Below are 22,863 nucleotides of genomic sequence, written 5' to 3' on the forward strand. Positions count from 1 at the left end.
AATTCTAATGTACTTTTTCAGCAGCTGAAAAACAGAAGGATGTGCCATAATTTAAGATGCACTCTTTAAGAGAAAAATAATGCTCACTTGGAAGCATTTCTAAATGGGAAACATTACTGCAACTGAGCTATTCATGATTATGAAAAAATAACTCCACAGAATAATTCCTAACCCAAGGAAAGTTGAGTGTCCTACTTGTCACTTTGGAATACAATGCTCTCTACAATAGTAAGAAGCAGCCTACCTCCACACATGCTTATTCTTTAACACTCCATTGTAAATTGATCTTAAAGAACTGATCTGAAAATGAAATTCTGAGATGAGATTCTTAAAGTACTCTTTATTAATATCCTTAAAAGTTGTAGAAACAACTTTGTGTAATATGAAGGCACAGGAAGACAATTTTGATAAAATATTCCAAAACAAACAGTAACTTACAGTACAAAAGACAATTTTAATGCACATACAAACCCCAAATGTCTCATTCAAAAATATTTCACCAAGAGTTCATCAATATTAATGGGCAATGACTAAAAATATAAACTGTCATTGTACAATAAATATCTGATAGGTGCAAATTGAACAAAATTTATTGCTTTCCACGTAAGTGTTTTCCCTGTAGTGTTTGTTTTGTTTTTTTGTTTGTTTTTTAAATAAATTCTAGATTCCTTTCCAAATCAGCTTTCTCAATATATTTCAGAGGGAACTATAACCCTTAAACCAAATCTAACCAGGGACATTTGGTAGTTACAAATCTAACCAGGGACATTTGGTAGTTACAAGACTACCTCAAGTACTAATCAGAGCTGGCAGTGTTTTCTATTACCCTTTAATAATCACACACAACTCAATCAGATAATGTGCTGGGTGTTTAAAAAATCAACATCATTGATACAACAAGGCTTGCGTGGCAGCTAGCGTTATTTAATGTCAATTTTTCAATGTATTTGCTGCAAATAAGTGTATTTTGACAAAAAAAAGTAGTGTAAAGCCGATTTAAAGACTCATATCTGAAGGGAAAGAGGTTGCAGCACAGCTGGTAAAACAGTCTTCCAACAGCAAAAACAAAACAAAAACACAAAAAAATCCAAAACAGCAAATAGGAAAATAAAAGCTGCAAGTGTCATATTAGCTTCTGAAAACAAAATTAAGACAAGTGAGTTGCAGTAAAGAATGACTACATATGCAAAATGGATTCAAAGTGAAAATCCAGAGCTGTGCAAAACAGTCATTAATACACTCATCTAACAAATCTGAGAAAACTTTTGCATCTTTATACAGCGATACTTCCCCCACCACCGCACTCCCCAGTTTTGAGAAAAAAGAACCAATCGGTGTTGAATTACAATTTGCTTTTTTCTTTTACAATGCTCCTACAGCAATTTTGGTCTAGCAGCAATATCCATCTGTCTTTGCAGTAGTATTTGATAGCCATGCTGACTTTGTCATGAATAGTCGTGCATGCCCAGTTCATTCCAAATTGTTTAATACCATGGTTTTGCTAAATTTACAACTGTTACTTTTTTCCTTTGTGTATTTGCTTAGGAGTAGAATTTTATGACACTTCAGGTAAATGGAACACTACAGTAGCTATTGTATAAATGAAATAAAAAATCTTCCAAGAAAGTACATCATTTTGATAGTGATTGATATTTTATGCAAATTCTTATTTATAGGAGCAATCTCAGGTTTACACTAACCATTAAGGGACCATTTTTACTGCAATTCCAATAGTAAAACTTATTTCAAAGCAACGTCTCTAGCACGAACATGGCATAGTCAGTTTAACGACTAAACTGATGGATAAACATTCAGTAAATTTCGTTACATTGTGAATTCAGCAGAATTGCAAATGATACAAAACAAATGCTAGCCTGCTAGGCATTTTCTTCAAATTTAAATTTGGATTTTCCTCAAGCACTAACTAGTAGCTTAAAGTTTCTCAAAAAGAGTAAATAAGGACGCACTGAAATTTGAATTTCCATAATGGATTAGCGTTACTACAGTACATAATTCTGCTTTAAAGTTAGTCTAGGGACTGATACAAAACCATTTTCTTTGGTTTATGCTTGACTACACTGGACTAGTGATCTTATTTTTAAACCTACCCTCAATTCCTACTGATTTTTACTATATTCTCCCCCACAAGTTAAAAATGACTGTTTGCTCATACAAACTATTCCCTGTTGAATGGCTATGTGTACATACTTGCATGGAAGGTTGAAATTTTGTACAGTAACTACATTATCAAGTGATACCTGCAATAGCAGAACTACAAAAATCAAATATGAATGTATTATGGTTCATATAGGACAGTTGGCTCTGCTTTATGTCTATATCCTTTTTAAAAATGTAATACACACAGTAAGATACAGTGGTAAGAACTTAGATTAGACAGTAAATATGGGAATCCTGCACTCATAGTAATAATATCCTGCACAATATTAAATAAAACTTGTTAAATTTGAAACAATGCAACAGACACCTAGATTCACCTGCATGTATGTAAATGCCACTTCCGTAAGGTGTTTGAACACAAAAATGAGACAACGACATCAGGAAAAAAGCCTTTAAAACAGGCCATCAGTCTAACTTGACTTTCCAAGTAAAAGCATCAGCTAGCTTCACAAACTGTGATGCTAATGCAGTTTTATGTAAAGTACCCTTTGACAGACAAGCTGTCAATTAAGCTATCAGTCTTTTCTCATCTGACCCACTCCTTAGGCAATCATGGAGAACAGTCAATAGTAGCTCAAGTTTTAATTAGATAAGTACCATGTCTGTTTACAGAGGAACATCCTCTAAACACCATAATATTTTACGGCATTTATATAATTGATCAGAGAATGGTTTAATTTTTTTAAAAAAATGTTTCTCTTTTGAATATGTGAGTTCAAAACCTCATTTTTCCATGTGTCTTTGCGATAGTGTTTTAGCCAGTGTTACAAAAAGGAGATGATTCACCGTGGACTACCTCACATTATTACTTAATTGTGCAAGGTATTCACGTAGTTCTTTTGCAGCTTGGAATCTACCATATCGTTTCTTTGGGTTGGCACACTCATCTAGCAAGGCCCCAAGTCGGCCATCTTTGGCAATTTCAGCTGGAGGGTCATGAAGTAGTCCTCCAGAAGTGCCACGCCAGGTGGCATGTCTTGATAAAAGGTTCTGACAAATAGCGTAGTAATTGTGATCCACAGTAGCACGAGCACAAAGAATCTCTTTCGAGAAGGACAAGCAAGCTTCTTTATCACAGTCATCAAACTTGCTCTCGTACCATACATCCCAGTTTTCAGGTTTATCTGTAAAACAAAGATGGCAAAAAATATCGTTCGTGAGATGGAAGGAAAACAATACATTTAATACAAAATATGACTAAAGGCTTAGTCTGCAGGAAACTGGTAAGTAGAGCCAGGTGCAAAAAAAAATCACCAAAGTTTATTTGCCAAAAAGAACATAGTTTCAGTAGACCTAAAATCATTCATAAATGTGACCAAACTAAAGAATTGAAATGTCAAAACAAAACAGTTTTCACCTGACTCAAAATTTTTAATTTCAATTTTGGGTATTTTAACAAAAGCAGAGGACTAGATTCACAAAACAGCATGAAGAGAAGTGAGCTGGTGGTGCCCTCCTTATAACTTTTAGCCCAGTGCTTAGGATACTGATCTGAAATGTGGGAAATCCATGTTCAATTCCCCTTCTGCTGATGTGCAGAAGAGATTTGAACTTGCTCGCTCACGTTACAGGAGAGTGCCTTAGCCACTAGGGCTATGGAATATTTAAGTATGGGCCTCAATCTCTCTTCTTGAAGCTGTTCTACTTCTCAAAAATAATTGAAGTCAAAGTCATTGCCCCAGTGATGATTTATAGCCTCGTGGTTAAGGCACCCACTAAGGATGTGGGAGATCCAAGTTCAAGTCCCTGCATGATGTCATACAATTATTCAAGCCATTATCCCTCACAACTTTCCTAGTTATTTGCTGGCTAAGTTTTTGTGAGGAAACCTTTTGTGCACATAAAATTTTAAGCTGTAACCCCCATTTCAAGAGTCCTTAGACATATCTCAGTGCTTCTACAATTAAACTCTAAGTGGAATTTATAAAGTAACAATATCTTAAGGATCATTAGAAATGCTAAAAGGCATCAAGCAGTGAACAGCAGGATGTTATAATTACTCTACAGAATCTAGTTTCCCATAAAAAAAACAAAACAAAAAACACACTGATGGCTTTCTCCCCCCAAGTACTATATTTTAACTATATAGATCCTTTAGAACTTCATTGGAAACCAAAAATATTGTAGATATAAAAGGGTGCTTAAGTATAAATTTTTATGTTGTGGCTAAGCCTTGATTTCATCCCCCACAAATCATTTATATCTGAAGAAAAGTGACCTGAATGCCCCTCCCTTGATGGGTGTTAAGTTAGCTCTAAGGAGAAGAAATTTTTTCTTCTTTTTTTAAAAAAAGAAGAAGAGTGTGAAGGCCAGAAAATCATCAAGAGCTTGTGTGTAGGGTGAATCAAGTGATAAAGAATAAACAAATAGGTGAAATCAAACCTTCCACACTTTGCTCAGGTATACATAACAGAACCCCTGACAAAGTGTTGCAATAGTATCCTGGCAACCTTCTTTCTCTAGAGACTTCTGTCTAACAGAAAGTTTGCCTCTGACAAAAATAATTACCTTGATTACAAATGGGAAATAGCTGCCTTGAGTGATTCAGCAGCTCCCTCACAGTTTCCTTGAAGAACTTACATAGGACCAAGCTTCCCCCTAGAAGCTACATGCTATTGCCTGGTTTGAGACAATTCCTCTTATTAGTGGGGAAATCAACGTGTGTCCCCCCTTTTGGAGCCCTTAAGCACCTGTATTGCCTGATGTACACAGAAGACAAACCAGTGTTATTGGAAAGCTGTCTCTGGGCTAATAATTAGTTTACAGTTATGTTGCACTTACAGTGTGTGCTCTGACAGCAAGCTACTAAAGGCCAAGGGATGACCGATAGAAACACTGAAATAATTATGCAATGAAAGGTAGACTCAAGAGATGAGAAAAAACAGAATCTGAAAAAAGTTGATTCAAACTTACCTAATTAAATTACCTCATATTTGAGAGGTGAATGGAAAAACAAGACTAGACACTCATATAATAGGTAATTGGATCGTGGGGGCCTACAAACAAATTCTTAAATAGATTATGGACCCCACATATGGATTTGCTATGGAAGCAACCCAAAAGACTAATTGGGCCCATCTTAAAATTTAGATACTTACCGTCACCTCAAAATAATACAAAAGCTTCTTCACTGTCCCAATTTTCCAAAAAGGAAAACTGGACACTTTATTAACAAAGTAAGACATGAAGTTTGCAATAGCATTTTAAAAATATTTCCCAACATCTAGACATTACCTGGGCTTGTGGGGGGCGGGGGAAGGAAAATCTGTGTGCACGTCTGAGTTTGTGGAGTCAGTACTGAAACTGTGAGCTATCCAACATATTAAAAGGATTTATTGGCATCCCCTGCTGAGATCTGATCTAAATATATTATGAGAAATATGGACTAGTGAGTGTTATTAAAAAAATATTGCTTTGTATTGAAAGACTGCACAGAGTGAAAAATACAGTCTAGAATTTAATTCAATGCTATTAATTGTATTTGCAAAGTTTGAAAAATCCACACATCCAAGGAAAACAGGAGTCATTTGGGCTACTGCCATGAACTCCTGTAGAATTTAAGTTTTCATTTTAGAGGTTTCCAGTCCTTAGACTTGTAAAATTAACCTATTCAGTTGAAGAAATTATAAAACAATGTAATGCTATCTAAGTCTACAGCCTGACTATTCAAGGCCCCTGTTGCTACCTTGAGTTTCTGCAGCTTGCAAAAAGGACAATTTTTCACTGTTGCTATTCAGAACTCTGCACCAGTGTTACTGAAGAGATTCTGGTCTATTTTTCTTGGCTGCTGCTTTGTTAAGTTCTGTGCTCAGCAGAGGTAGTCATGGACACTATTTATGGAAAATGAGGGCCCAAAGACAGAGTCTGGAACAAGGGTAGAACAGACATCCTGTCTCTCACAGCAGCCAGGAGATTGGGAAGGGGAAGAATAGCAGTGACTTCTATCCTCACCCATCCTGAGCCTCTAGGCTGCTGCAAGCCCAAGGAACCAAGAAATTGAAACAGAACATTTCTACTTCATTATAGCTATTGGAGAGTTATTTGAGGGAAAGGATATCAAGTTAGATACCTATTATCTGGAGGCTGTTATAGGTCAAGGGATAAATGGAATCCCAACACTATCCCTTCACTCGGTAGCTGGGGGATAGAGCCAGTTTGCTTCACCCCGATCACCACCAAGAATAGCACAGAAGTAACCCCAATTCAGATATTTTACATTATATATAAATAAAATAGGAGAAGCTTAGCTGAAATCAAGTAAAGAACCCAATATAAAGGGGAAAAAGCACATGACTTGAGACAGAAGGAAAAGAGTTTGAAACAGGAAAAATACCATTATAGGGAAAAGGTGGAGTGAAGCCACTTTAAACCATTTAAAAATAAAATAAAGACTGCAACAACTACTTTTAAGCATGATTAGCAGGCATCAAGTAATTCCCCCCCCCCAGCTTTGTGTATTTGTACAACAGGAATACAAGCAATATAGAATTCAGGTGATTCTTATATATACCTGAGCACCTGTCAATTTTGATTTCTACAAGTAGGTGAAAGTTCTATAGTTTTGTTATAGATCAATTACTATACTATTGGTAGAATTAAAAGTCCCTGTTTCAGAAACTCACAACATCCATATTCTTTTAATACAAATTGTAAAACATGAAGCAGGATGGACATGAGAGGAAGAACAACTTACTCTGTTTGATTAACCTTTTGTCTGCCACCAGAACATTTTCTGCATCTACAATGATAACCTTTCCATCTCTAGGACCAACTGCAAAGTTGTCAAAGCTGACATCAAGGAGGTAGAGTGCAAATTCAAAGTCATTGTTTGTCAGTTGTTCTGCTATTTCCATTAACTGCCAGGCCAAGTCCACTCGTTTTTCCCATGGTGCATTGAAGTAACTCCACAATTCTTCTCCAACATAGTTGACAGCCACCATTCTTCCACATGCTCCCAGGTACTTTGCAAATGGCCAGCCCTCATCAGATGGAAAACTCTGCATAAGAACAGATTTTGTTGTTGTTGTTGTTGTCAATACTGAGTAAATAGAGAACACCAGTATATTTTAACAGGTTGAAATGTGTGCAAGATTGAAGACTACTGAAACTAATATTTACAACAGGTGATTAAGCTGACCAGAACACATTTCTGCATTTTGATACCATCAAGAATACCTACATATATATTATTTCTAAACTAGCATCTAGCTTTTGTATGTATATTTTCTGATGTCAGAACTGATTATCTTTTGCCTTTGGTATTTTATACACTGTGAGCTGTGGTACTAATGTGATCATATTTTCTTATGACATTACTTTGTTTTGTAACCCAGGTCTTTAAATAGAAGCTTATGAACTATTTGCTTTGTGTTGTATATACATTAAGTTTCTCTTATTAATTAGACTTCCTCTCTTCTGCATTTCCTTTTGTTTCTTCCAGATCTGATAGGATTCTTGTTGGTCTTTCTTGAGGACCTTACAGAAAAAAAACCAACCAATATTTTGGTGTTAAACAAAATTTAGGATGTTCTGTTCTTCCATCCTCCCTTAATCCTCCACCTTAGTTTATTTCAACGTATGCAGATTTTTAAAATCGAAATAGTGATATGGACAGTATTGTGTAGTACAGGCTCTCAAGAAAAAACAACAACAACTGTCTAGGTAGTAAGGGCATACTGAAAACAATAAAAAAGTTGTTACATAATTTGTGTATGTTTGGGTATATTTCATGCAATTAAAAACATCCACAAATATGCAAGACCAAGATGAGCTACTTAACACTTTTGCAAAAAGTACCGAGTACTAGGCATCAAGAAAATCCAAAATTAATATTAAGGTCAGAAACTGAATTATAGACCAAAGCACTCACTGAGGATAAGCACACTCCAGTTAAATTTTTAATAGTTCTGAAAGAATAGTTCAAGTGCGAATATACCTCTAGCACTGCTATCATAATGACGTCACCAGAGAGTGATAAAAAACGATCAGTTTCCTTGAATGGAACGATTATGCAGCAGCAGCTAAGGTTGCATTGCATTACTGATTTCAGTTTAACAGGAACTTTAAACCTTTCTTTTGTAAAAATCTCTTTGAAATCCAACACAACACAGCCACCACCACCACCCCCCAGTTCAGGGGAGGAGGAGGTGTACCAGTCAATGAGATAGTTCTCTGAGCTGTAAGACATCTGTAGTTCAAATTCCAATGCAATTCACTACCCTTCTTAAACGGTTAAAACCATGAATCCCAACCTAAAAGGCATTCAGGAAGGAGCTGCTGCATACTTCTCCCTGCCCACCCTCATTTTAAATAAGTTATCAGAGAGCTCACACAGTAATTTCAGGCAGAGAACGCGGGCCTCTAACATGACAAACCCCAATCTTATCGACTGCATCAAGATGCCTTTCAGAGTGACACAAAACAGTCTGCTTAGTCTATCTCTAACCACTATAAAACAGGTTTCAGAGTAGCACCCGCGTTAGTCTGTATTCGCAAAAAAGAAAAAGGAGTACTTGCGGCATCTTAGAGACTAACAAATTTAACTCACTTCATCGGATGCATTCGGTGGAAAATTCCACCGAATGCATCCGATGAAGTGAGCTGTAGCTCACGAAAGCTTATGCTCAAATAAATTTGTTAGTCTCTAAGGTGCCACAAGCTTTCGTGAGCTACAGCTCACTTCATCGGATGCATTCGGTGGAATTTTCCACCGAATGCATCCGATGAAGTGAGTTAAATTTGTTAGTCTCTAAGGTGCCGCAAGTACTCCTTTTCTTTTTCACTGTAACACACATTCAGAGTTAGGGATGGTGATCAGGAATCCTGGATTTTAATATAATCTACTACAAAGGTTTTCCCTTAGGAAAATGCATGCCAAGTCATTCTTCAGCAGCTGGCCATAGACGGGTCTAGCAATTACTTTGGCAGCTCAAAAAGCAAAGGTTTAAACTACAGCTCTGTAGGTGATCGGGTTGAAACTCTGCTGTTGACCTATATATTCATATACATGGAAGACCTCAAAATAAATATTATATTTTTTTTAAACCTAACTATGGGATGAAATCACCAAAATACACATTTTGGTCATCAGTAACAAATTTTGCTTGTATAACCCATTTGTCAGAGTATGTGTTATGCACCTCCCATGTTGAAACCACGGAGGATGCAAGTCTGATAGGCTCTTGAGGTAAGAGCTGGCTCTTTAATACAAGCTGTAAAGAGTGATGCCTTTAGCTCTGGAGATCACTGGTTGTCCTTGGCTTAGTGTTGGCCAAGATGGCAGCTGTCACACTCATAGGTATCTACACTATCATAGTTAAACACAGAGATATGCTTCATGCTGGCAGGGATAGAGCACCCCAAGGAAAGGGAAACAATAGGTAGACCTGCTAGCGTAATGCACACATAAAACTAGTTGCTACAGCTTGTCCTGGTTGTATCCAGAGGTCCAAGAGAAGCTACACAGTGTTTCATTCAGGAAGCAAGTGATAACAGACTTCTTTAGATGTTCCCTCCAGTTAACAGTTTAGGTCATCAGTACTAAACATGAAGAGTTGCTTTTAGCATACTCACTTCCAGTAACTTTAAAATTGGGATAAAGTTTTAGGCTATGGCTATACTACAGAGCTTACAGTGGCACAAGTATAGTAACTCCTTGCTTAATGTTTTAGTTATATTCCTGAAAAATGCTACTGTAAGCGAAACGATATTAAGCAAATCAATTTCCACATAAGAATTAATGTAAATGGGGGAGGGGGAGGTTAGGTTCCAGGGAAAAAAATTTTCACTAGCCAAAAGACTTATTTTTTTATACACACACACACACACACACACACACACACACACTATAAGTTTTAAACAAACAATTTAATACTGTACATAGCAATGATTGTGAAGCTTGGTTGAGGTGGTGAAGTCAGAGGGTGGAATATTTCCCAGGGAATGCCTTATGGCTAAATGATGAACTAGCACTTGGCTGAACCTTCAAGGGTTAACACATTGTTATTAATGTAGCCTCACACTCTACAAAGCAGCATGAATGGAGGGAGGAGACACAGCATGGCAGACACACACACCCACACCGTGAGAGAGAGGGAGGGAGAGAGAGAGAGAGAGAGAGCGCACGCATACTAACCCTACTCTAAGTACATTGCCTTTTTAAGTAGATCAGCAAGTTGAGACAGCAGCTGCTGCCAGCAAGTTCCCTCCATCCTGAGCCCTGTCATGTTATGTCCCTCCCACTCCACTCTGTGGAGATGAGGTACAGGAGCCGGGGGGAGGGAGAAACCCTGACATTGGCACCCCCCCCCCCCCCACACACACACACAGCAAGCAGGAGGCTCCCAGGAGCAGCTCACAGCAGTGGGGAGAGGGACAGCTGAACTTCCAGGCAATTGATAGCCTGCTGGGCGGCTGCTGCACAGGGAACTTAGGGGACCCAATCGGGGGGCTGCCGGCCCACCCTGGTTCCAAGTCCCCACCAGCTAGCTCCAACGGGCTGTTCTTCCTGCAAGCAGTGAACAAAGAAGGCAGCTGCCAAATGACATTATAAGGGAGCACTGAGCAACTTTAAAGGAGCATGTTCTCTAATTGATCAACAACAAAACAATGTTAACCTGGCCAATGTTAAGTGAGGAGCTACTGTAAGCTAATGGGAGACAGCTCTCCCATCAACTATGTCTACACCACCACTTATGTCGACAAAGTGCACGTCCGTCGGGGGTGTAAATAAGCCACCCCCGAGAGATGTACATTACACGGACCTAAGCACTAGTGTGGAGAGCGCTATGTGGGCAAGAAAACTCTCTCCTGTTGGCACAGTGTCTGCACCACGTGCGCTGCAGTGGCACAACTGTACCAATACAGCTGCAGCACTAAGTGTAGACATGCCCTTAATTATTCCAGCCCCCACAAGCAGTGGTAGCGCTACCGCCGATATAGCACGGTCCACACTGGCACTTAGGTTGGTGCAACTTATGTTGCTCAAGGAGTGGCTTATTCACACCCAATAGTGACATAACTTATACCAACAAGCTGTAGCATTACATAGCCTTTCTGAAGCACATCACAACCTCTCTTTCCCTTAAGGATAGTCAGTGTCAGAAGCAACTTCAGCAACAGTTTCTGCCTGCAATTCTCAAGCAGGAGGAGCACTGTTGCTTATCTACTGAACTCCATGAAAACAATATAAAAAAAACTAGGAAATTATCAAATAGAGATGAGGTTTAGTGACACAGTTGCACGAGGACACACCCCATCCACCTAATACCTGCAAAGCATGGAAATATTAAATTAAGAGGAAAGACTTGGGCATTCTTTTCAGCTTCATATTGTTACCAATAGCATTGCAGGCACACACATACTCCATAAGGCTTTCACTTCCACCTCCAAATGCATGCCAAAAAGTAGGTATGTTCCCTAAATTAACTGAACTTGAATATGGAATATGAGAGATGTGTCAATATCAAAGCATGAGGTCACCATTCAAGTTTCATGTTTTGAGTGCAAGTTTGATGCAGTGAGGATACATATTCCTTTCTGGTATCTGTTAGAGAGGGAAGCCTTATGGAGTATTGTAGCCAATATGTACGTGGAAAGGAACTTCAGTATTTCCATGTTTTTAGGGTTCTGGGTGGATGGGGTGCATCTTGATGCAACCAAACCTGTCAAATAGTTTTTGTTTACTATACCTAAGGATTTTTAGATCCTTATGGAGACTCTAATCTTGACTCCGTTAAGACTAAGTGCCATATTATTATTAATATCAATATTTAAATTGCCATAGTGTCTAGACGCCCTGGTCAGGGACCACTTAAACGGGGATTCAACGTTTGTTTTCTTTCTATAAGAACTACAGCATATCCTCTCCTGTCCTCTCCTCCAAAAAAAAAACTTACAGGACTAACTTTGAGTAAAGAATGTGGTTTTCTGTGAATTTACAAGTAAATCCATTAGTTTAAATTGAAAATTAATTAAAGCCTGGGTCCTTTAAAAAAATTTAGAATCTTCAATTTTTATTTGTCCTGAACAGAACACAGACTCTTCAAACTTTCCATATAGGCTGAAATCTCTTGTGCACTGGCTACGTTTGACAAAATCAGATCATAATTAAGTTATCTATTGTAACCTGTGTAATAGCAGTTATATATACAGATAGGCTCAGGTAACTCTTAAGTGGTTCCATTATGAGACTGAAAGTACAGTAACAACTAGCCACCACTCTTCCCCTAAATTAGGATTCAGAGACATATCTCTATCTGAACCCCATTTCACATAGCACATGTCTCACTAATAGTCCTCCAAACCAATAATCAAAAATTAAGGGTCAGTTTCACCATTGTGCTTCAACTGGTTTGTAATGCAAAGCAGCTGCAAATACAGATTAGCTGGCTGGAGTACTCTGGCTGCTTTGGTGTACTGGTGAATTTATCCTTACAATTAAAAAAAATATGGTTGACACTGTGCGTGCATCTCAAACCATAGGAAATATTGCATAGTTGCATATTCTCTGGGTTTATTGATTAGGGTTCTATCTGAATTTAATAGTTTAAAAACCTAAGGAAACTCCCAAACAAAAATCTATGTTGAAATGGAGTAAAGACTAAGAGTATCTCTCTTTTAAAGGGTTAAAAAAATAAAATCAGTTTCCTCTAATCTAGGACTACAAACACTGAAGTGTCTTAAACATAATCAGGATTGCTACACAGCATCACTACAGGTAAAGTTAAAGTTGTCTGGGTGTCTTAGCTGTGCATTTCCATACTGTATCATGTTTGGATTTCTTTGAAGGGTACCCATCGCTGTTAGATAGGCAGTGTGGTCCAATGCAAACAGCACTGGACTACGACTCTGAAAACTTGACTCTGCCAATGGCCTGCTGTGTGACCTTAAGCAAGTTACTTTATCTCTGTGCTTCTGTATCCTCATTTATAAAATTTGGATATATACCTACATCCTTTATAAAAAGGACTTTTGACTCTACAGATGCAACACTATAAGGGCTAAGTATTAATGTTACTTTATGACACCATTACAGGGCAAAATTAAGGTTCTACTGGTGTCAAAGGGCCAGTTACATGGATTCAGGGCTTGAGAAATCCAATCACCCATTAACTGATGGCAAGCAAATTGCTGGATTATAGCGTTTAAATCATTAATTCCTGCAAAATTTAAGCCCTTTTAGGTTCTACACTTCTGGTTGGGAAGGTAGCCTTCCTAAATGTGAAGAAAGTGTAAACTAATGCAGTGCTGTCTTCTTGATTCTACAGACATTTTAGCGTTTGTTGCTGTTCATGGTTTTGCGAAACACCAGAAAAATGAAGTTAACAAGTCCTTGGCCAATAACATTGCTGCTTTAACTCTGGATCAGAGTAAATACCAAGAATCAGTCTGCTGGTGCTGCAGCAAGGTGGAGCTAATTATTCACAGGACAGGCCCTGCTCCTCCTCCCACTCCACCCCAACCATGTCAAAAAAAGAGTGGGGGAGGGTTAGCGCAAGGGAGACCTCACAGCACTACAACTGCCAGGAGGCTCTCAAAGAGGGGAGTCAGCTCCTTCTCCCTTCCAGAAGCTGTGGGAACCGTAGAGCTACAAATGGACATAAAAAGAGCCAATAGCTTAATCCTGGGTCAGCATATGTAAGAATCCTGGAACACCCTCACTTTCCCAATAGCTCAGGTAACAGAAGCAGGGGGCTGGCTCTGTGCTACTTACTAAGGGGTTGCCCCTGAACCTCACTGCTAAGCTAGTCCACCATAATCTTTTACAGTCAACATTTGGATTGTATACACACATTAAATTTCTCTGGTCCCACCCTAATGCAGCTGGATCTGCACTCTACTGCAAGCACTTATCTTAACCTGAATTTACTCATATTTAACAAAACAACAACAAAAGACTTTAGCAGTTTGTGTTCAATTCTAATTTACAAAATTTAACTGATTTTAATAGATTCTCACAAAGTACAAGATATTTTATCATTGTGTAATCATTGAAAAGGTTCAAAGAGTGTTTACACTTTAGCCATGAGTTCAGCTTCATACTCAATGATTTCTAAAGAAAACACAGACACAGAATTCTAATAATGGTTTTACTAATACCATATACATACAGAGGCAATACCTATTCCTATTCTATATTCCCCTGCTTATACATCCAAGGATCACATTAGTTCCTTAGCCATAGCACCAAACTGGTCTTCATACTCTACACATACTTACTATGAGATTCAGCATGATCAGTACCTCCTTTAAGAGATTCTAGGACTGGCTTGCTGTATTTAAAAAGCGAACCTTCCAAACATAATGTTGGTGTAACAACCACACACCATATTGTAAAACAGATATATTTATATCTTTGTGGCAACAAAAAGATCTTCTGACAACAAGAGTAGAGGGACTCCTGCCAACATCTGCACATGTACAAACAAGCTCTCTGCTTCTGGCTCCTTTCCAACTGGCATGTAATAGTCAAATCTACATTTCATTACCCAAATCAGTAGCACAAGAAGGGGATTATATATATATATATAAATATTGCTGAATATGACACTTTTTAGCAGTTTTAGATTCACTGTGATTTTGACAAGAATTGTTAACTGGAGTGCTGATTTGTACTCTTTTTAAGCAGAGGTGTAACTTTTGGTATTTCATTACCTTTTGAAATTACCTCATTTCCACTACTCCACCTAACAATTTAGATGTTCCTAATCAGATTTCTTAATAGCAGTGGGAAACGCACTTTCAAGCACTATTTTAAAAAAGAAAAGGACTATCAAGAGAGAATATAGCATTTACCTTATAAAAAGAACACTTGTTAGTCCAGAAAAGATGTAATTACTTATTTCATGTAAATTTACCTCACCCAAGGGTAATTACATTAATACAGTGTGGTTTTGTCCACCCCCTTCAGGAACAGAAATAAAGTACTCCATTGCAACTTTGCCATAAGCCTATGTAGAAGGCAGCACAGTGCTGCACTGACCCAGGAGCATTTATATAATGTTGCTTGCAATGAGGCAGCTACATTTTGTAACAGTGAAATTACACTGAACACAGGTTTCAGAGTAGCAGCCATGTTAGTCCGAATGCATCCGATGAAGTGAGCTGTAGCTCACGAAAGCTTATGCTCTAATAAATTTGTTAGTCTCTAAGGTGCCACAAGTAAACTGAACAGTGTAGAGAAGCCATATACTACAGAAACTAAGTCGGGGCCACTAGAATCCAAGGATCTTAAGGATATCAAGAAAAGCAAATCCGTGGACACTTGCATCCATGTGACCGAAGTCTCCTGCTTTTCAAGAAGATCTCATTTCATTGGCTGAAACTCAGAGCAATGAAAAACAATCCTGATCCTTATGTCTGAAAGTTATTCTTACATAAGTTAAACTCAGTGGTGCATGTTTTGGGGTCTTTCAGGATAAATTTATGCGCTTGAAGCTGCTGCAGAAGAAATAAATGCCAGATTCACCAATCTCCACTCACTTATGCCTGGTCTACGCTGGGGAGCAGGGGGAAAATCAACCTAAGATACGCAACTTCAGCTACGAGAATAGAGTAGCTGAAGTCGATGCATCTTAGGTCGACTTACCTCATGTCCTCACAGCACAAGGTCGATTGACGCTGCTCCCCAGTCGACTCCGCTTCCACCTCTCGCCATGGTGGAGTACAAGAGTCAACGGCAGAGCGATTAGGGATAGATTTATCACGTCTACACTAGATGCGATAAATCGATCCCCAATACATCAATCACTACTTGCAGTACCCTTAGCTTCAATGCTTGGATTCTGCCTATATAGCATTTTAAAAATGGATAGTCTCTTGGACCACTTTACAGAGTTAATAGATGAGGTGGAAAAAGAGCGCATATATCAACGATTGGCACAAAATCAATCCCACACAAGCGTGTATGCCTGTTTAACAAAGCTTTAACCATCGAGATACTAGCCTTTCAAGATAGTACTTGTTATAAAAAAAGAAAAACACTGATATTGTGACTTTTCCACAAGCATGCCCAAATAAGCCCCTCCCCTGCCCCATGCGCCAAAGCACACTAAATCACTTGATGCAAATATGAATGAACAGCCCAAGCAGAGACTCTCCCTCAGGTTATTTGCTCTCCACTAAAATATATCTACTCCACACACCCATTTGGTAAGGGACCTAGGACAAAGTTTCATGGGTATAGGAATATGCTCCCATCCTGCAAGAAGCTCTGCAGTCTAAGGATATGTGGATGAGATCCATACTGAGGATTCAACAGACAGCACTGATCAGCTCTAGATTGCAATCCTGATAAATATTACCCATTATATTTTTGGAATCAATTTTCATTTGAGTTTGAAACAAATTAGGTATCCTCTGTTCTGACTCAATCTTATCTGGTTTTAACAGCATGATTTTAATTTATATTAAAGGCTAAGACTAAACTAAAAACAAACAAAAAAAAGACCAATAGACTGACACTAAAAACCATTAAAATAAAAAACAAGCAATCTTGATACTTGTTCAGAACAAACAAAATACAAATGAATGCCTTTAGACACTCAGCAGCAACAATGTTTTATTTTAGGGCATGTCTACACTGACCCACTGTAGCACATATGTTAAAGATACTCTATATCAACAGGAGAGAACTCCAGTTGGCATAAAAAAAAAAAAAAAAAAAAACACCACCCACCACTCCCACAAGCGGTATAAGCTATGTTGGGGGAAGAAGCCCTCCCAGTGACATAGTGCTGTGCAAACTAGTGCTTATGTCAGTGTAACTTACGCCGCTCAGGAGGATGGAATATTCATACCATATATTCACACATTTGTTACATGTCACTAAATTGTGTTGTAATAACTAGAATTGGTTTTGTTGCCATATAGAAATAAAACTCAATTTACAATCCTCGTTAGACTGCAAAGAAATTAATATTTACATAAAAAGTATGTTAAAATATATATCAATTTCAGCTACAAACTAGGATTTAATTTATTAAATGCTTGCCTATATATTGCAAGCAGGGACTGTTTTGTTTTAAACAAATTTTTAGTTGGAGATGTAAAAAAGTTTATGAAAAAGTATTATCAATACTATTTATATTTTGAGGATCTAAAATTTCTTCCTCAGCCTGCCACATAAGTGGATGAAACATGCAACTTCTAACCAGGTAAATCTTCTCTTACTGTTTAAACACAGAACATATTATGGAAAAGTCACTGAAGCCGATAACACTTTTAGTATTCGGAGATGTAAAACTGTACCAACTCATATGCAGTTGTCCTGCAATTTGTCGTACTACAAAAATTAGCATGAATCAAAAACTGAGTCAGTCTATAAAAGCTTGTTTAAGATGTACTAGTAAGGATGAAGTAAAAACATGCTACTGCAAAATGAATAAAAACATTAGTATTTTTACACTAGACCTCTATAATTAAACCATGTAAGTGGTGATTCCCTAACTTCTATGACTTGTACGGAAGTGTACCATGCTTAACTGAAGGGTAAAGTAGAACCTTCAAACTGGCTAAGGCAAAAACTGTCAGTCAATTGTAACAGTATGCATTTCATAAGCACTGCCACTTTAGGAGTAATCCATATGCCAAATAGGTTTCCAGCTAAGCTTCCAATCTCTGATAAAAAGTTTAATAATCCTCAAGTCACTAGATTTAGTAGATGATTAAAGTCACCTTTTCCATTATAAATCTAAGTTCAGTGCCTAAACATTTATATTTAGTTACAGCTATAAGTTAATGAAAAAGCACAGATCAGTAATGCACAGATCTGACACTGAAAGCATTTCCTCAACCTGAAGATAGAATATGCTTTTTGTGCATATTAAAATTAAGCAGACAGGTTTTTTTAGGAGATAATCCATAGAACACAATTTGGCAAAGTCTTCCTTTGTACTGTCTGGTTACAAACAAACAGCTAACATTGATTACTATTGTTAATCACTTCAAAGTTTTTATTGACAACAAGGGAATCCTCCAAGAAGAGGAACAAAGCTCCAATTCCCACTCCCACTCCTTCCTTACCCACTGCAATTGAAACAAGTATGAATATTTTAGCTTTATAAAATAAAAACCGCCAAACCTTTCAAAACATCTGAGAGCAGCATACCTTTACTTCTTACGAAGTAAGAAGGGTCTCCTACATGCTGGTACCACAGTACAAGTTTCACGATAGAGAAAACAGAAATTCTTATCTATATTTTTCCCCAGTTAATATTCTTCTGATAATTTCACTTATCAAAATTGAAGAGTGAAGTGAAAGCTAGATGTGAAGTCTAGTTAATTCAAAAAGTTAACGTAAACACATTTGTTACATTCCAAGTTAGTTTTTCCCTTAAAATAACGTAGCTTCTTTTTTATGATTTGAAAGAGCATCCAACTTCAACAAGATCTCCAAAAGATCTAATTTTATGAACCCTCAATGCTGCTGAAACTAAAACTGGTCAGAATTACTCAGAATGTTTTCTGATGAAGAATGCCAATGTATGCTGAATTAAAGGCAATGCGTGCTTTTCGTGGGCAGCACATAACGTTTAATTCCTTAGACGTGTTCAGACATTGTAACTTTAGTATTCCACATGGTTAAATTTGTCTTTGTAATACTGAGTAAAACATATGAATTCAACTAGCTAAGTTACCATCTCCATCCATCTTCTGGTCACAATTCGAAAGAGAAAATTCAGTTACAACACATTAGTATCTAATTCACAGTAAAGGTCATGTTGCCCTCCATGAATAGGAACAACAGGACATAGGGAAAGATTTGTTTTCACACCATTCCATGTTCACTGGTTTGACAGTTTCTCTGGAAAGTTACTTTTAAAAGCAAAAAGGAAAAAAAAAAAAGTTACAGAATTGTAAAAGTTACTGAATTCTAGCACTATAAAGTAATCTAAAGGATACAAGCTTTCAGATTTTAAGTAAAATCCAGGCAATAGGGAGGGGAAAAATATTTTAGTAATCTATGCCTACCCTATTCACTCCTGTAAAAATCCACATGACAGAGTATCCCATGATTAACAGGCCACATAACTTTATAAAAACCTACAATACAGAACTTATCCAGAAATCTCAAGTTACTATTTTTTAGTGTGGCTAACTATGCATAAATGTTGACATATTTCATTATTTTAAACTTGGACTGCAAATCTGCAGTCATTTTCCAGAATTACTTCAGTTAAAATGCTGATACATTTAAGTCTAACTGGTTCAGTATTCCAGAAAGTCACTTCACCTTTTCTAAAATTTGCAAAAACTCAAAATGACTTATTTGATGGGAATGTTTAAGGAAGCATTTAAAGCGGATACTATACATTTAAAGCGGTGTAAGCATCACATTTCTTTGTTTGTAGTGCTAATTTTCAAAACAAAGACTTACACTGAACCTTTATTTACATTTGCAAAAACATTTAGAATTAGGTTTGGTACACCACAATATACATTCACTGCAAAAGCCATATGTTAAAAATGGACACCAACTAAAAATAATTACTTCTGCCCAATTTTTAAAACTATTGTTAATATTTACACTATAATTGAAAGGCCAGAGAAAAAGTTATTTAATTTTTCAGTCTATTTGCTAGAGGCTTTTGACAGCCCTTTGTCTAATACATTTCACTATGTAGTCAGCGGTGCTCCCCTCTGTGTAGTTGTTTCCTCACAGGAAAGAGGAAAGGAAAACTCATCTTAAATATATTGTAAAATCAGACAAGTCACCAGGTGGGCTGAATGGGTGATCCAAAAAAATTAAACCATTAAAAAAGGTAATCAGATTTCAAGTTGATGATACCTCTAAATACATTAAAATGCATGCACCTTTTCTTAAATAAGCATTCTAGAAATTAGTCAGGAGATTGGCTTTAACCTCCAGTAAATTTATCTCCAGAACATTGGCTATTTGACAATCAACTGGATGCTTCTTGGCCAAATATCTAGCAAAATACCAGATGTTTATTACAGTAATTCTATGATAATGTGTTTACTGTATTAAAATACACTTACAAAATTCCTCCTTTAGGCATTAATAAGTTGAAACCAAGGACAGGAAAAGACAAAAATGGTTGGGGGGGGGGGAAGAGACTGGACCAAAATTCAAGTCCAGTAACTTTTTAAGTGCATACTTCAGCTAAATGTAAACAAGTAGTATTTATGCAAGACAAAACAACTAGTATCACAAACAAGAGATTATCAAGTTTCCACGAATTTGCATCTAAAGTCTGATCTAAATCCAAGTCTGTCGAAACAGACTAAGTGTACATTCTTGTCAGCCAAGTTGAGAAAGGATGTAAAACTCTAAAACACTGGGATGGACTCTAACAATGAGAGAATTTATGAAAAGGAACAGAAGTCCCAATCCATGTATACTAATCCTGATCCCAAGAAACTGATCAGCTAAAGTATTCTTCTGACAAAAGTTTAAGGACTTCTCACATTATTAATGTGAGATGGGCATGGGATTAAAGCCATCTGCTAACAAGACAAAGGGATAAATATACCACTACCCGCTTTTGGGTTTGGTTTGGTTTTGTTTTTTTAAAGGTAGACAGTGCTGCCAAGCCTGCTACCTGCAGCACAGCCGTTTCTCTTCACCCGCTCAGATGATCGCCATAGAATAGAAGAAGAAAGCTTTCCATGGGAGGCGGGGCAGTGAAAAGAGAATGAAATCTCCATGTTTCCCCACCACTAAAGAGCATTTACAAAATAAGGGGGAGGGGTGTGAAAGCGGAGAGTCAATTTTGGGGAATATTCGGGGAAAGCGCTCAATGGGAAAAACCAAACTCCCAACACAACCCCTGCGCCGTGTCGCTCAACAGGGGCAGAGCCGACTCCTTCCCCAGCGTTCCAAGGGAATTTTGGGAACGCAGCTCACTGTTCGGGAAGAGGGTTTGGAGAAGGTGAAGCGTGGCGTTAGCGCCTGTTTCAGCACAAGCCCCTGCCCTTGACTACGTTTCCCAGGAGGGGTTGCACCATCTGCCTTCCTCAAGCCACGCACGGCTCTGCTCTCCCGCCACCGCAAAGCAGCCACTAAAGGCGCTGCTGGTAACGTGAACAGAGAGGAGAGGCGCCGACGATGCTCGGCCGGGGCCAGTGCTGGGCTGGATGGGCACTCACCTGGCTGCAGGGCTGGGCAAGCGGCAGGCGGGGAAGGAGACGGGATACGCTCCTGCAGCACCAAGGAGAGCAGGGTGGCTAGGCTGGCACCGACCTTTGTCACCCGGCTGGGCCAGCGGGAGGAGATTAGCACCGCTTCCACCCGCTCCCCGGAACGCTGCGCGTGGGCAAGGGAGGCTCTCGGGAGGGCAGCCAGGGCGGGGCGCGGTACCTGCGCGGAGGCGGAGGGGCATTACCTGCAGCACCAGCGGCTCCGGGTTGAAGGCCAGCGTGATGAGCAGCTGCATGCGCTCCGAGTCCTTGAGGTTGCGGAGCAGGAAGCTGCCCGAGTCCTTGGTCTCGGCGTAGCGGCGGACCAGGCGGTCGAGCAGGCGCTGCGAGGGGCAGTGCACCAGATCCGACCAGCCCTCCACCACGTCGGGGGTGAGCAGCCGCACGTCGCCGTTGATGCTGGCGAACTCGGTGGCGTGCAGGGCCTGCAGCAGGTCGCAGCGGCCCCTGCCGGTGGCGCGGCGGCAGATCTTGGTGTCGATGTCGGCGAGCTCCTGCGCCGAGCCCAGGCGCTTGAGCACGACGCGGCGGCTGCCCTCGCGGGGCTCGCCGTAGCGCGCAAAGTAGACGTTCTTGACATTGAGGAAGTCGAGCAGGCGCAGGCGGCCCCAGCTCTCCAGCCGCAGCTGCCCGTTGAGGAACTTGCGGCACCAACTGGTGCCCCAGCAAGCCGGGCACTTATTGAGCTGCAGGAAGCGCCGCTCCGACAGCTCATTGCGCTGCAGCGAGGCCAGCAGGGAGTGCGTGTTCAGTACCAGCGCCGCCGCCAGGCTGCCCAGCACCGCCAGCTTCACGTAGCGGTACAGCCGCCCCAACTTCAGCGACACCAGCCGCAGCATCGTCCCGGACCCGACCCGACCCGACCCGACCCGACCCGACCGGGGCCCCCCTCCCCGCCACTCCGCGCTCGCTCCCCGCTCGCGCCGCAGCTCCGGCCCCAGCAAACTCTCTGCCGCGCGGCTCGCTCGATAAAAGGCAGCCAAGTTACTGAGGGGGACAGCAGGGGGGAGGGGGCGGTGCCGCGAGCCCGCCGGCCCGGCCTTCCCCGCCCCGGGGAGGAGCCACGCCACTGCCGCGCGCGCGCCGCCCGAGCACCCTCTTTCCTCCCACCTGCCCGAGGGGTGGAGCCTCGCGCGCCCAGGCTCGGCCGCGATGAGGGAGCGCGCGCACACCCTCTCCCCGAGGAAGAGGCGGGGCCGTCGCCCGCCCGCCCCCGGCGCGCGCGCGCGCGCGCGAGAAAGAGGTGGGGGTGGAGCCGGAGGAGGAGCCGGGCAGGTGGGGAGGGGCGGGAGTGTCGTCCCCGTCGCAAACAGAGTCAGAAGCAGCAGCCCGACCTGCTCCTGTGCCGGCCGCTGGCTGAACCGGCTCGGGGCGGACGGGGCGCAATGTGAGCCGCCATGTTGTGTTTACCCCCTGCCCGCCTGGCGGCAGGGCCCGGTGGGAAAGTGCCTGTCCCGGGCGTGGCTGCCCCTGGCACTGAGGCCCGAGGGTGCAAACAGCTCGCTGGACGTGCTGCTGCCCGTC

General features: G+C 40.2%; 1 protein-coding gene across 2 annotated transcripts; it reads right to left on the reverse strand.

The window, feature by feature from the left end:
- Positions 1-325: 325 nt before the first annotated feature.
- On the reverse strand, positions 326-22,454 carry DIPK2A (divergent protein kinase domain 2A). 2 transcript variants are annotated; one of them, XM_038416141.2, is made up of 4 exons: positions 22,219-22,454; positions 21,525-22,188; positions 6,872-7,175; positions 326-3,302 (listed from the first exon to the last, which is right to left on the reverse strand). In XM_038416141.2, the coding sequence occupies exons 2-4, from the start codon at positions 22,176-22,178 to the stop codon at positions 2,971-2,973; spliced, it is 1,290 nt and encodes a 429-aa protein (XP_038272069.1). In that variant the 5' UTR covers positions 22,179-22,188; positions 22,219-22,454; the 3' UTR covers positions 326-2,970. The 2 variants fall into 2 exon arrangements, with proteins under 2 accessions (XP_038272069.1, XP_043348798.1); XM_043492863.1 differs by lacking the exons at positions 21,525-22,188; positions 22,219-22,454 and adding an exon at positions 21,289-21,400 and having other exon boundaries at positions 585-3,302.
- Between the last annotated feature and the right edge of the window lie 409 nt (positions 22,455-22,863).

The sequence above is a fragment of the Dermochelys coriacea genome, chromosome 9, assembly GCF_009764565.3.
Source record: "Dermochelys coriacea isolate rDerCor1 chromosome 9, rDerCor1.pri.v4, whole genome shotgun sequence".
Classification (NCBI taxonomy): domain Eukaryota; kingdom Metazoa; phylum Chordata; order Testudines; family Dermochelyidae; genus Dermochelys; species Dermochelys coriacea.

Coding starts and splice junctions, on each gene's coding strand:
- DIPK2A (XM_038416141.2), bottom strand. CDS start 22,178: ATGCTGCGGCTGGTGTCGCTGAAGTTGGGGCGGCTGTACCGCTACGTG. Junction 7,176..21,524: donor CGGAGCCGCTGGTGCTGCAG/GTAATGCCCCTC, acceptor GTTCTTATGCAG/AGTTTTCCATCTGATGAGGG. Junction 3,303..6,871: donor CAAAAGGTTAATCAAACAGA/GTAAGTTGTTCT, acceptor TTTGTTTTACAG/ATAAACCTGAAAACTGGGAT.